The sequence below is a fragment of the Erigeron canadensis genome, chromosome 4, assembly GCF_010389155.1.
Source record: "Erigeron canadensis isolate Cc75 chromosome 4, C_canadensis_v1, whole genome shotgun sequence".
NCBI classification, from domain to species: Eukaryota; Viridiplantae; Streptophyta; class Magnoliopsida; order Asterales; family Asteraceae; genus Erigeron; species Erigeron canadensis.
Window position 1 is genome coordinate 2,296,103 of NC_057764.1, and position 15,410 is coordinate 2,311,512.

General features: G+C 35.6%; 1 protein-coding gene across 2 annotated transcripts; it reads right to left on the minus strand.

Moving 5' to 3' along the window:
- Positions 1-920: 920 nt before the first annotated feature.
- LOC122594840 lies at positions 921-15,006 on the minus strand. 2 transcript variants are annotated; one of them, XR_006323122.1, is made up of 10 exons: positions 14,895-15,006; positions 13,655-14,013; positions 12,861-12,894; positions 12,552-12,773; positions 12,139-12,228; positions 11,930-11,995; positions 11,274-11,365; positions 9,309-9,437; positions 9,162-9,209; positions 1,408-1,449 (listed from the first exon to the last, which is right to left on the minus strand). XR_006323122.1 is itself a non-coding variant. In XM_043767147.1 (9 exons), exons 2-9 carry the CDS (start codon positions 13,978-13,980, stop codon positions 1,341-1,343), a joined length of 987 nt encoding a protein of 328 aa, XP_043623082.1. In that variant the 5' UTR covers positions 13,981-14,013; positions 14,895-14,997; the 3' UTR covers positions 921-1,340. The 2 variants fall into 2 exon arrangements, 1 of the variants encoding a protein (XP_043623082.1); XM_043767147.1 differs by lacking the exon at positions 9,309-9,437 and having other exon boundaries at positions 921-1,449; positions 14,895-14,997.
- Between the last annotated feature and the right edge of the window lie 404 nt (positions 15,007-15,410).

The following is a 15,410-nucleotide window of genomic DNA, read 5'->3' on the forward strand; positions in this document are numbered from 1 at the left end:
TTTAATTCATTTTTAGTTGCAAGTTATCAGGCCTCATTGTCCAATGTCAACTAAAGTTTTAAAGCTAAGCAACATTTGGTTAAAGATATAATAATTCTTGTGTAAATTATCAAACATTAAATTCCTTTTTTTCTACACATTGTTGATCTTACATCTAACTCAAAACCATTTGTTTGGTCCCCATATGTCTTTTTCACATTATGATACATTTTTCATTCATATTTATTAGAGCAGGATGAGGAATTATGAGGATAATAGAAGGCCATGAATACCTATTCCTTACCTCTTACTAATCTTGCCATATGTTTTTTACTATAATATCTAACGGTCGTAACACACAAGTATACAACAACCACCACCCCAGTTCCCCGTTTCCTTTCCACCAGATTTAAAAAAAATGATCGAATCATATCTGATGATCCCAAAACCAATCTTATCTTATATATATATATATAATGCACCAGTATATATAAGTTAGAACTAACAAGTTATTATATTTTGTCGTTGTGAGTTTTGCTAATCAAAACTCTAAGGGCTGTAATTAAGGTTCATTAAAATAGTTATATAACACCATAAAATTTAAGGATGACTTTTGATATAAATGATACAATATTTTTATGCACGTTAAGTATATCTCTAAAGACCGCATTTAAAATTTTTATTTTATTTTATTATCTTCAATACACATCATAAAACATTTGTTTTTCAAATTTTTTCAACCAAGTAACGAACGAATATTTGGACCAAGTAGTCCAAGCAAGGCAAGACCGCCTGACCGGTCCGGGGCTGGGTTGTCAAACAAATATTGAAGCTTTTTTAAAATTTATAACTCTTATTACTATATATATACTTGTACATAACAAAAATCATGAGTCACACTTTCAACTTTCAAGATATTAAATTGAACTTTAATACATTACTTCAAGCCAAAATTCCTGATCACACAAGGGATCCATACTGTCATACAACCTGATCCATACAAAATTACATTACTTCAAGATACTCATTTGACCCAACCCGACCGATTGTCCAATAGGCCTACTTTACCAATCAACCGACTAATACAAAATTACTCATTTGACAGGGCCCGTTATTAAACATGTCCAGTTTATCACTGCTACAGGCCTACAACAATCGAATAAGATAAAATATCACATTGTAGAACTTGTGTTTCTATGTAAGTAGATGTTATATCATTTCAATGTGTGTAATGAACCCATAAAGATAAAGTAGTAGAAAAAAAAATGTCCAAATGGACAAAAGAATGGGTTCCACAACAAATAATTATCCCTACTCCGTTATAGTATAGTAGTTTGCTTGTTGCTACGATACATGTTACTTCATGCTGCAATATTTTCAAAAGATCTTGACAAAAGTAACTCCTTCCACTTCACTATGAGGGCAAAGACGCCAAATGCAGGGAGATGAATCAATCCCATTCCAAGATACCTGAAATGAGTAATTCATTCAAATAATTTCAGCATATGTATTCTGAAAAAACCTTATCTGGTTCCAATATCAGAGATCAAGCTAAGAAAAGCAAATAACTGGCAAACCAAAAAAACAGCTTCAGAAATAAATAAGAAGATTAGGGTGCAAAATAGATGGATATAAAGTCACAAACAAATGTGCAAAAGGATCAAAGCCCAGGCTTTCCAGTCCCAAGGGCATATGCAGAGCTCGGTTATAACAGGGATCAGGCCAGACGAAGTGAGGATCAAGATCACCATCGACCGAGGCCAAGCTCAAAATCAGGACTCTGATTATAGTGTTCCTGTGCTTATTATCCGATCCCACACTTTTGTAAGCATCTATTCCTAAGTACAGACACTTATGTCCCAGTTGGTGGTGTTAAAGAAGATATTATTTTACCAATAAAATAAACCATTTCATGATGTGTAACAGACCAAAAAACAGCAACAAGTAGACAATACCAGCAGATTGTATATACAAAAAACAAATAATAACACAAACAAAGCCGACGGAAGTCAGCCGCTACATAGATAAACAGGAATTAGAGCTGTAACTCCCTAAGTCTGAATCGGACAATAATAATAATCTCCATTACCTAAAATTCAGTGGCACAAGCCTTATTTAAATAGGATACAACACTAACTTGGAAAATAAGTAATTAAATAATAATTATAAACTTTCAGCCGTATCAGCCCAACCCAGCCCAACACCTAACCCACTTGATCCGTATCATTACTCCCCGCGCAAAACACACCTTGTCCTCAAGGTGTGGAAACCCGACTTCACGTGATTCCAGAATTCCAAACTTTCACTTGGAAATTCGTCTCATTTGAACCCTTGGGAGGTCCAAACCCATATATAAAAAATTTGATACGAATCTTAATATTGGGGGATAATATTATTTTGGTATTTTTTTAAGTAGATACATTCTATTTTAGATATATCCAAGATATAGGTTTAGTATTTACAGAACATAGGGCTGTAATTTGAGATGTGGAATATTATTATCAGTTTATTGTTTTTGTTAATAAATTTGGGAATTTACTCATTCTCGAATACCAGCCTATCTTTCTTATTGTTCTAATCATTTGATACAAGTCATTGGTTCGTATCAAAATTCAGCAGCAAATCATATGGTAGATTGAAAAAACAGTTCCTGGAGAGACCAGCGCTCACTATTCAGTTGCAGTTGATATCCAATATAGGCCCCTGCCAAATAACTCACCACCACCTTCTTGCTTTCCCCTCGGCCAACGCCAATATCTTCCTCTTTCTTTGCCACACTCGCTGCAAACCCTGTTATTGTCTCTACAGAATTTTCAGTCACCACTGTCGAGGTCGACTGTTACAGGGTCTAAACTTGATCCTCCTCCGTCTCAATGCCCGTCACTTTAGAAGTCGAAACCCCAATAGTCGACAATGAAGTCAGACGAGAATCAGGCATAGTCGGCTCTGACTATGAAATAGGCTGTTTATGATTTACTTGCTGGTCTGCTTCTTCCGTGCTCTTCTCGACTGCCTCGGTTTGCCAAACCAATGTTTGGCCAATCCTGGCCAAGTGTGCATCCAGTAAACGGATTTGTTTTCTGGCCAACCGTATCTCTTCTCTGAATTCCCTTATAAGGATCAAGGCTTGTTCGACATCAGCTGATATGGCTTGTAAAGCAGCATTGACATCAACACTCGTACAAGCCATTATACCCACAAGTTGCAAGAGCCAAAGCTCTGATACCAAGTGATGTGTAACAGACCAGTTTACAGCAACAAGTAAAAAATACCAGCAGATTGTATAAATGAACAAGTAATAACACAAACAAAGCCGAAAGCCGATGGAAGTCGGCTGCTAAATAGATAAACAGGAATTAGAGCTCCTGTAACTCCCTAAGTCCGAAATAAGACAATAATAATCTCCAATACCTAAAATAAGGTGGCTACAAGCCTTATTTAAATAATAAGTAATTAACTAATACTAATAAGCTTTCAGCCGTATCAGCCCAACCTAGCCCAACACCTAACACACTTGATCCTTATCATTTCACAATACGCTTAACATCACCCACTCAAAAAAGGAGATTCTAGCTACTTTACTTATAACTTGATTGCATACTAATGAATGGACTTCTAATATTGTAATACCAAACCATTGAACATTGCTAGTTACTCTAGAACATTACTAGTTCTCTTCTCACTTGAGAGAGAGAAGAGATTTGTTTAATTTTCTGTATATCCATTATATTGATAATATTGGTTTATATATATACAACGACACTAATAACCGTCCTCAACGGTTAGTTGTTACAGACTTTCAAAGTTGACATAAACGCCCCCTCGACTTATTTTTTTTACATATCAACCCTCTAACTTGGAATTACAATATTAAAACTAATATTTTGTAACAAATGCTCCCCCTTAAGAATTTTTGCCCTCAAAAATTGAAATGAGGAAACCTGAGCTTGAGATCATCTAGATACTCCCATGAAGCATCTTCCGGATTAAGACCATTCCAATGAACCAGCACCTGCATTGCAGCTTTGGAGCCCCGCTTAACCATTCTTTTGTCAATCACTGATCTAGGCTGCAATGTGAACCTTGGCCCTTGTGATAATGGAGCAGTGTGAACAGGCGACCCATGAGCTTTTTTAAGTAAGGAAACATGAAATGTGTGATGAATTTGTGAATTGTCAGGCAAATCAAGCTTGTATGCAACTGCACCAATCCTCTGAATTACCAAATATGTCCTAAAATATTTGGCAGACAATTTTCGATAATGTGAACCTTCAGAGATTGTTGGATGTAACTTCACATATACCCAATCACCCGGAGCAAATTCCCTATCACTCCTATGCAAATCTGCAGTCTGTTTCATCCTGTTTCTTGCAATTGCCAGATGTTGTTTCAATCTTTGAAGCATACCTTCTCTCTGCCTATGCAATTCCTCTACTGCAGATATAGCAATGTCACCAGGAATAAATGGAATATGAATAGCTGGCTTAACTCCAAACAAAGCCTTAAAAGGAGACATCTTAATAGCAGAATGCCAGGAAGTATTGTACCACCATTGAGCCAGTGGTAACCATTTTACACAATCTGTAGGAGAGTCACTACACATAGCCCTCAAATAAGCTTCCAAACACCTGTTTAAAACTTTTGTCTGACCATCTGATTGTGGGTGATAAGCAGATGACATAGCCAGCTGAATTCCTTGCAATCTCATGAATTCTTTCCAAAAATTACTGACAAATATGGGATCTCTATCCAACACAATGGTGTTGGGTGACCCATGTATTTAGAAAATATTATCCAAGAACACCTTGGCAACTGTAGTAGCAGAAAATGGGTGAGAAAGAAGGATAAAATGGCCAAATTTGGTCAATCTATCCACCACAACCAAGATAGTATCCTTCCCTTGAACTTTAGGTAAGCCAGAAACAAAATCCATGGATATATCAGTGAAAACAGATTGTGGAATTGGTAGTAGTTGTAGCAGGCCTGGATAAGGAACCAATTCATATTTTGCTCTTTGACAAATCCCACATTCTTTCACATAAGTCTTAACATCTTTTGTACACCCCTTCCAGAAAAACAAATCAGAAATCCTCTTCAAAGTAGGCACAATCCCTGAATGACCACCCACTGCTGAATCATGAAGTAAAGAAATAATATCTTTCCTTGATTCTTGAATTTTTCCCACCACAATTTTTCCTTTCCTTCTCAAAATCTGTCCATCCCATGACCTATTTGGAACATTCCCACCAGTTTGCAAAATTTCCAAAACCTTCTTAATTTCACTATCCTGCATCCATGAATCTTTAATCCTATCTAATTATATAGGATCCAAAGAACTAACCCCCATTTGTAACAAGGATAAACCATGTATTCTGGATAACCCATCAGCTGCAATATTATCTACCCCCTTCCTGTACACTATCTCAAAGTCATATCTCATCAATTGAGATAACCATTTTTGTTGCAGTGGAGTCACAATGGTTTGTTCAGTCAGATATTTCAGGCTATGATGATCAGTTTGGATAATAAAATGATTACTAACCAAATAGTGATGCCATTGCTTGACTGCTAAAAGCTCCTTTTCATATACAGACCATGCCAATTGTCTATTGGACAAAGCTTTACTAATGAAGGCAATAGGATGTTTATCTTGCATCAAAACTGCTCCCAAACCTTTTCCAGATGCATCAGTTTCAATAAAAAAGGATTTTGAAAAATCTGGCAGGCTTAACACAGGGGGTTTACTCAAAGCCAATTTAAGTTGGATAAATGCTGCTTCAGCTTCAGTAGACCAACCAAAATTATTTTTCTTAAGCAATTCAGTCAATGGCTTGGCAATAATCCCAAAATTTCTGATAAATTTTCTATAATACCCTGCCAATCCTAAAAACCCTCTTAACTGCTTCACATTCAAAGGTACTGGCCACTCCATTATTGCTTTAATCTTGTTGGGATCAGTAACTACCCCTTCCTTATCAATTACATGACCCAAGTACTCTACCTTTTTACCTGCAAAAGCACACTTAGTCTTTTTGGCTTTTAATTCATTCTCCCTCATTATTGATAAGACCAACTCCAAATCCTTCATATGCTGAGACCAACCTTGACTGTACACCAAGATGTCATCAAAGAATACCAGTGTGCATTTCCTCAATAATGGTCTAAAAACATCATTCATCAAAGATTGAAATGTTGCTGGTGCATTTGTCAAGCCAAATGGAAGCACCAGGAACTCAAAATGGCCTGCATGAGTCTTATAGATATCTGCTTCATTCATCCTAATTTGATGATACCCTAATCTTAAATCCAACTTAGAAAAAATAGAAGCACCCTGCAACTCATCCAAGAGCTCTTCAATCAAGGGTATGGGATATACATCTTTAATTGTAGCTGCATTTAAGCTTCTGTAATCAATGCACATCCTCCATGTGCCATCCTTTTTCTTCACTAACACTACTGGGGCAGCAAATGGGCTATTACTGTGTCAAATGACCCCAGTGTCCAACAATTCTTGTGTCAAGCTCTCAATCACATCCTTTTGTGTTCTAGGGTATCTGTATGGTTTGAGGTTGAGGTTGACTTTTTCATCTTTCAGAGGAATTTTGTGATCACATTGTCTTTGTGGTGGTAATCCCTTTGGTATTTGGAAAACATCATCATATTTAGCCAACAATTCCTCTAATTGTTCAGTAGTATGACACTCTGTGAGTTTTGGTTGACACATGCTATTGGTACCATCAAGCTCTGTTAAAGCCAGTAATTCTGCTTGAACCACCCCATCATGACTTAAAATATTATTCATCTTCTCCATAGAACATAAACTGACTCCTTGTTTGCCCACTCCTTTTAGCTCAAACTGTTTGCCTTCCAGACTAAATTTCATTGTCAAATTCTTAAAATTCCAAACTATATCATTCAAGGTGGCTAACCATTGTACTCCCAAAACAATATCATAATTGCTTAGCTCTAATAATAACATATCTGCAGAAAACCACTCTCCCTGCATCATCCATTCAAATGTTTTGCACATATCCACAGTGGCCATGTCATTTCCATTGGCCACAGACACCCTAACATGTGGAATTTGGAGCAGAGTACACTTAATTTTCTCTGAAAGGGCTTTATTCATAAAATTGTGTGTACTGCTACTATCCACCAGAATATGCAAATTCCTAGTACCTACAGTTCCCACTACTTGCATTGTGGAGTAGGAAGGAATTCCTAGAATTGCATTCAATGAAATGTGAGGTTCACCTTGTATCATCACAGCTTTTTCAGGATTTCTCACAACAATATCTCTACATTCCACCACTTCTTGCACCTGATTAACCTCCTCTTCCACACCTTCCTCAACTTCTATCAAAAAGAATTGTTTATTCCCCTTACAAACCTTAATGTGACCCGGTACAAACTTCTCATTGCAATAGAAGCATTCTCCCTTGGATCTCTTTTCCTCTAAATGTTTATTAGTCATTTTCGCAGGCACTATGGCATTTGATGGTACTAAACTCACAGGTGTAGCCAATATTGGTGGTTTTGAAGCATTACTTAACTGAGGCATATTCCTAATTCCCCCTCCTTTATAACCATAACTACTACTACCAGTGGAAGCTTTGCCTAAGGATTTATTGCTTTCATTCTGCATTTTTGCTAAAATATAGGTATCACTAAGTGTTTTTGGCTTAAACATTCTAAGAGGACATTTAATTTTAGGTTTCAGGCCTTCGATAAAGCAGCTAATAGTGTGATCTTTAGAAAGACTAACCTTGGTGAGTAGTGTATCAAATTCATCACAATAAACCCCCAAATCCCCAGTCTGAGTGAGAGCCTTCAAGGAAGCCATAGGATTCTCCATTTGTGTGGTTGAAAATCTGGCAGTAATAGCTTTAGCATAATCTGTCCACAAAATAGCTTCCATAGTCTTGCCAATTGTTCTCATGTAATCTAAGTGCCATGAAAGTGCTCTGCCGTCCATATGCACTGCTACATACCTCACCTTACTGGTTTCCAGAGTTTCATCAATGGTGAAAAAATGATCACACTTATAAAGCCACGAATCCACCTCATCACCATTAAATCGCGGAAATTCAAGTCGAGTTAACTTGTTAGCACTATAACGTTCACCATCACCACGCGCCGTCGTCAATTGTCGTTGATTTTTTAAAATTTCAACCTCCTTTGTCAATTCCTCAATTGTAGCTCGCATCGTTAGTGAAGAATTGATCTGAGTAGCTAAATCCTTTTGAGTTTGAGCGAATTCCTTCTGCAAACGTTCGTAATCCTGATTGCGAGTGTCTGGCGCCATTGATTTTGATGAGAAGAAGAGAATTCAATGATTCGCCGGAAACCTAACCGGAATTATGATCGGAGATAAAATTCGGTGGTGGATATCGGAAGCGCTCCACTCTGATTCCAAATGATATGAAGAATTTGTATAGAGAGAGAGAAGAGATTTGTTTAATTTTCTGTATATCCATTATATTGATAATATTGGTTTATATATATACAACGAAACTAATAACCGTCCTCAACGGTTAGTTGTTACAGACTTTCAAAGTTGACATAAACGCCCCCTCGACTTATTTTTTGTACATATCGACCCTCTAACTTGGAATTACAATATTAAAACTAATATTTTGTAACAGTGTGGTAACAAAACAATCCAACTGGTTTCGAGGTGTGCAAACCCTCAACCGACTCCATTATGGGTATTTTTCACAGGAGAAGTTACCTGATGCACAAAGGGGACCAAGCTTAGCTGCTAGTGGTGGAAACTTGGACACATTAACTACTTAGAAAAAATCTTTGGGTCTGGCTCAACACAACCCGTAATAAGAACAACATGATCCATTTGACCCACCTATTATGCCACCTCTATTAACTGCAAATCCACAAGTGACTAGGTCAGGGGCTCCAGGCCAAGTATCACTGACCTAATCCATCGTACATCTAACCTTGCAATATTTATCAACACTACATCAAACTGGGATCTGATCATCATGTTAAGATTTCCTCATTAGAATTCTAAACACTAAAGATTATGAGTTCAAGGTCTCACTTTTGGAGTGAATTGGGGCAGACAATGGGCAGCCAAGCATGTTTTGGCTTCTTGAGCCTTGGATGTGGTACTTGGAGACTAGGTTTTTAGCAGTGGTATGAAATTTAAATCCATAGATTCATACCAGATGGGAGCATATGGAGATGACAAGTCAAGGAAGACATACGGCCACCTGCAATTACAGAAACCATGACAATGTTACAGTGCTTGGAATCAATTCAGGGGAACATAAACTTGCGGCTGTTAGCAAAAAAATCACAACGATAGTTACCAGAAACAAACATTAAACATGCAATATTTTGCGGGCTGGCATTTTGCTTATATTCATGGTCGTTGCTAAGATATCTATTATATGCTTCACAAATTCATCAGTTTACTCATTGGAAGAAGACTACCCTTGCTACAAGAAAAAGATCACGAGTAAATATATCTTAGCCACAAAGTCATAGACCAGTTAACTACCCACCTTAGGCTCCATTTCTATCACTAGAAATTCTAATGCAATTAGCCAAAGGTGGCTCCTTTGGCCCATTAATATAAAATATAGATAAACGGGGGCAGGGTCAAATGGGTTGAACCGGTTGAAAGTAGCTCAAAGTCTATTATGAAGCATACAACATTACAACCTCCTAAAATGGTTATTTTCATATATAACTTTTTATTTTCTTTTCTAAACAGCTACAAATTTTGATTTGTTGGAAATGCTGGCAAAAAGGTTGAGATAGAGGTTTATATTGTATATATACAAGGGATAGATCAAATGAGAAGGTGACTTAAGGAAAGAAGGTGTTTTTTTTTTACCTTTTATTTTCATTTTTAATTTTTTTAAATAAAACCCCATTCCAAAAAAATAAAAAATAAAAAAAATTAAAAATAAATTTTTTTATAAGAATTACCATACACGTGTAAGTAAAAACCTTCTTTCCCTTCTTTCATTAAGCCACCTTCTTCCAAGATCCCTACCCTATATATATGTGTGTGTGTGTGTGTGTGTGTGCGTGTGGTGTGTGTGTGTGTGTGTGTGTATAATCAACCTAGCTGATGATGGTGTTTAGGAACAACTAGGACATGTCAGCGCATTTTTTGTTCATTTCATATTAGGGTGTCTAGCTAGAGCTATATCTTCTGGAACTAATATGTAATGATGTGTTATGGGTAATGCTAGAGATTAGCTTGCTACATATACGACTGTATAAATTAATGTGACACACAGTCACTAAACATTTATTGTGTTGTTGGCATAAAATTCACCGGAGTAACCCTTTACCCAAAATATATATACATACAAGGAAAAGTTTATATGAGAACCATTTGAATTGAAAGAAGCACGCGAATCTTTAAATTATAACTTGATGTTCATATGTGAATGGTATATGTGAACATATTCATGCACATATGGACATATTAAGTTATACCTAACATTACTATGTTCATATGTGAATGGTTCTTATATGAACCTTACCCATACATGTATACATATATGAGGAATGGGAATGGGAGTATGTGGATGTTAGATACCCAAGCTTAGGTATAGAATCCCTCACAATTTATTTTTAAATCCATAAAAAACATGGGGGCCCAATCATTTATTAATTGTACAATAAATATTAAGAAATTCATATGTGAGGGGTTCTATACCCAAGTTTGGGTATCTAACAACCACATACTCACTTTTCTCTCTCTCTGTCTCTCTCTCTCTCTATATATATATATATATAATCATAATCAACACATAAAGTATTTAAATTATGGAGAAAAAATGTTCGTTGTCCAATCCAACTGGACACGATCCAGCTCAGTTGATCGGAAGTCCAGACCCATTTTGACCCATTACCCAATGAAGTTCCAATATTAATTAAGATTTACATCCACTTGAAAGTATATGCAACGTATCACTTAATACTTGAGGTTATCATCCAGATTGACCTAAACACCTAAGAAGACATGTGACGTCTAATTGGTTACTCCCTTTCTTAAAACATTAATACAGGTCATAAATATTGAATTCTTGATTCAACTGCTCTCTATTTGATAAAACTTATACACTGACGATTACATAGTCGTAGACTTGTAACTGTATGTTTATGTGTTAAATGCTAACCTATTTGATACTGTTTAGATAGTAAAATCCAAAATTGGGGTGAAGATGAAATTGATCGAACTAATGCGTGCTGCTATAGACGGAAAATTTGAGAACAAGATTACTGTTATACATATAAAAAATAAGTTGACTTACGGTATCGATACACAAGCATGAAAAATCCACTGGAAGATGACAAATATACATGTCCATATCGCAAAGTATGCTAAACGGAAGAAGGGAAACCGCTGAAAACAAGAACTCAAGATGTAAGTAAGACAACAACATATAACTTGCAACGTAAGATATCTACATATACACAATATAAGAGCTATTGTGCTCAAAAGCACAAAAGTCCTTAATAGGTTCCCCTTTTGGGGGTTTTAATGATGAATTTTGACTTTTTAATTATTAATAATAGATATGTATGCAATGCTATCTTTTCTAGAGATCCTTTTGGTGCTTCCACATTGTCCAGCATGTAGTGTAGTGGGATTTAACATAATTCACTGATTGCTAAAGATAATAAAATCGACACTAATCTTGGGGTGTTGCTCTGCATAAACTGTATCCATCGAGAATTTGAGATGCATTATTCATGGTTCATATATTCATTATTCATAACTCTTACTTCTAGTCAACTTTTATTTAGTTTGTATTATGAAGTGCAATGCAAGCACTTGAAAGCCAATGGATAAATAAATAAATAAATAAGACTTCAGATAACTAGAAAGAGCAAACAATAATGGTTATGGAGGTTGAAGAAAAAGACAAAACGGATTAAAATGGTCCATGAAAAGATCATAACTTACTAGGCGATTTAGAATCACATCAATGAGGAGAAGAACAGCATTGACCGAATGCAAGGTAACATGCAACTGTGACAGACATGGATACGATAGCACTCACATTAATTTACAAAGAAATAGAAGATATCTTTATAAGCTTATACATAATGAATTACGAATGGATATTATCAAACACAGTTTAGTGCCAAAAGAGTGAGCAAGTAAAAACATACAAAAGTCAATTTGTAACTTGCAGGAGTAAGAAACGGATAGATTATGAACCAAAAAACACTATCAGTCAGCCCCACAGCACCTGCACATATCTGTGTATTATGAAAGAGTAAAAAACAAATTTACGAAATGCTGCACCAGGAAATAAACAAACCGAAATCTGGCGGGTAATGTAGAGGTGCTATAGAAAGGTAACCAACTATGGTTTAAACTTCCGTATTAGATAACCAAATCTCCGCAGATAAACAATTAATTTTTCAAAACACATTGATATAGTCCTTAAAGCCCAAAAGTCCAAAACTTTTACCTGAAATCAAATTTTCTGAAACTTTGGTTTTCTCTTGGCTAAAGAACTTTGGTTACCTTACCAAAGCATATTACCTTTCTATAGAACTTTCCCCATTTAAAAACATGCCTGGAAGACTATTTGACAAGAAAACCCCCATACGCCAGCAGTCTTGTGAACATGAATTTCTCCCTGGTAACTTGGTTTCATGGGCATATGCGGAGTAAAACTCTCTTCTATTAGAGGAGCCACTAACGAGCCTTCTTGTGTGTCTAAATCCACATGACAGATATCATCATGGGCTTCATTACAATATTGGTAGCATCCATAAATAGAAAGTGAAGACGCAAGCTACAGCCAATAGTTATCCATGAAAATGTGCCTATTGTACAATGCAGTGTATAGAGCTCAAAGATACGATTCTTAAAGATTGCATACCCCAAAATAGAAAGTGACCAACACAAACGTCCACCTGTTCATTATCACAAATAGAAGAAGATATTAATGAAATTGACATATAAATACTTCATATATTAACCTTCTGATTATAATCACGCGTACTAACTTCCAGTGAAAAAGATACATATGACCACAAATTGAATGCTTTTCAGCAAGATTCAAAGGTCTACAAGTTAGAAAATGAACCTATTATTGGACCTTTTGAAGAAAAAGTATAAAAAGTTGCATGAATGAACATAAAATATCTTAGGCTTCAGGACCTGAAATTGTATAAGATAAAATGCTACTTCCCAGCATGACTTGGCAATTTGACTAGGACTCACAAGCAGAAGCATCGTAGTGTCACAATGAGCTCAAGAAAAACTTCTATTATCATACATTTAACAGGACTTCTGATTAAAAAAAAAAAGAGTAAAGGATAATTTTGCCTCATTAGATTGAATTAATGTGTGTTTTTCTATATAGCTCATTATTGGAAATTTACTCCCCAGCAAGCTTAAAACAGCAGGCACGCAATATATGTTATGTTAAACAAGCAATATGATTAAATCATCAATGTTCCATTATCATAGAAGCCAGGATAGTGGCTATAGCATTTCTACAGTATACTTGCTCGATAACTAGCAAAGATATTAGGGATTAGTCAATTATAGCCATTTAAGCATGTTGTGATATAGGAATGTGTTATAGATAGATAGATCATGCACGGTCTTTTGGACAACATTACTCGAGCACTTTAAATAAGGATCATGAGAGTTTAAATGTAAACTTACTGAGTGTAAAAGAACAGTTTCCCGGCCCCAGCAATAACCAGATCATATACAAGAATTGTTAGTAGCAAACAGAAAGCAATTAATCTGTAACAAAGCAGCCAAGCAGGATGCATTTCTTCAAAAGAGGTCCTCCAAGTTTCATCCTCGTACAAAATCCCAGTGGGTTCCGTGTCCAGTTCGTCATCTTGTTTCTGGGTTCTCTTTTTGTTATTTACTTCATACTTGGCTATTAAAATCCCAGATACTGTAATAGTAACGACGACCCATAATGCACATAGGAAGAACCTCCAATTCAACCAGTAACTCAGGACTGTCGTATCATCCATCAGTGCGTCAGTGGTCGATACAAATTAACGCTCCTGTTTAAATGATATTTGTCAATATATAATATTGAGTAATTAGGTTAACTATATCACAAGTTACAGATGAAACATCCATAAATAACATTAAGATTCATCGCGGATGCATTAAATTGAAGACTCATCGGAACTACATTAATTTTCATTTTTCAAATATGTTAAGACTTAAGATTTATGAACACGATAAAATGAAATAAAGCTCTATCACAAATTAGATACGATTGATAACTAGGTTCATTCAAAATATTAATCCCACGTAGTTATCTACGCCGGAGGAAAAAGATAAGCCAAATTTTGATTTTCTATAAATGAAGCCACTATTTCTATTTTCTAATATGCAAACTAGACCACCAAAGACCCTTTGACCTAAAAGGTAAATCAGGTCCACCTAGTGGAAACGGTGGCTCGACAAACGGATCCGACCTCACTGACAAATATTTTGATAAGTCATGTCCTCTTTGGCTTAGCTTGTGATTCAAAATACACCTATTTCGAGAAGTAGCTAGTCTACACATTGAAGGCAATTATATAGTCCATGACAATTTTAATTAAATTCTCGAATTTGCTTAGGAATGTTATGCATAAATCACATTTCATAGCTATAATAATGGTAACACAGGGTTTCGCCATTTGGTTACGTAAAAAGGCCTATCTATAGCAACCTAAAAAATTGCTTAATAAACAAAAACCTAAACCATATATATAGAGTCTGTATAAAAACTATAGGTTATACATATACATGATTGTGTGTATGTATGTGTGAGAATAACAGCATAATAGTCAAAGTTCAGTTCAAATAATGAAATAATAATCATATATATACAGATATACCCAAATATACAATCAGTGGATATAGGTTACTAAATATAGAAAGTAATTACATGTGTGTTTAGTTCATAGAGATCGATCTTCCATCAAAAGAGGAGCAAGTGAGATTTTTGGATTTAACAGTGGCAGGCAGGCAGTTGGCAGATTTTCAATTTTGCAGTTGAGGATTTGATACTCAACCATAATTGCAATTCGGACCCTTCTAATATCTAGAGTTATCATATTTGGGTACCAACTACAACACCCTTATCCGTCATATTAGGCAGAAGGGAATATGAGGATGTTAAGCACCTAACTTGGGTGAAAAATTTTTCACATACTTTTTTTTAAACCATAAAAATAATGAGGGGCCAAACATTTATTCAAAATATTACAAGTAAAATATTGGTATATAAGAGGTTTTTCACCCAAATTCGATGCATAACAGCCTCATACTGATTTTTCTCACATAAGAAAAGTGATGTTGAACAAAAAAAATGTTTTCTCAAATATTAATATTAATTAATAGAATAGTCATATTATGCTTTAAGAACTATATAGGATGATAAATTGCTAAACAAGTTGGAGTA

Bases quoted from the DNA above. Each gene is read 5' to 3' on its own strand.
- LOC122594840 (XM_043767147.1), bottom strand. From the start codon at position 13,980: ATGGATGATACGACAGTCCTGAGTTACTGGTTGAATTGGAGGTTCTTC. The intron at 11,996-12,138 runs GTATGTTTTTAC...TGTCTGTCACAG, and splicing joins CAAGTTACAAATTGACTTTT to TTGCATGTTACCTTGCATTC. The intron at 9,210-11,273 runs GTAAGTCAACTT...CTGTAATTGCAG, and splicing joins CATGCTTGTGTATCGATACC to GTGGCCGTATGTCTTCCTTG.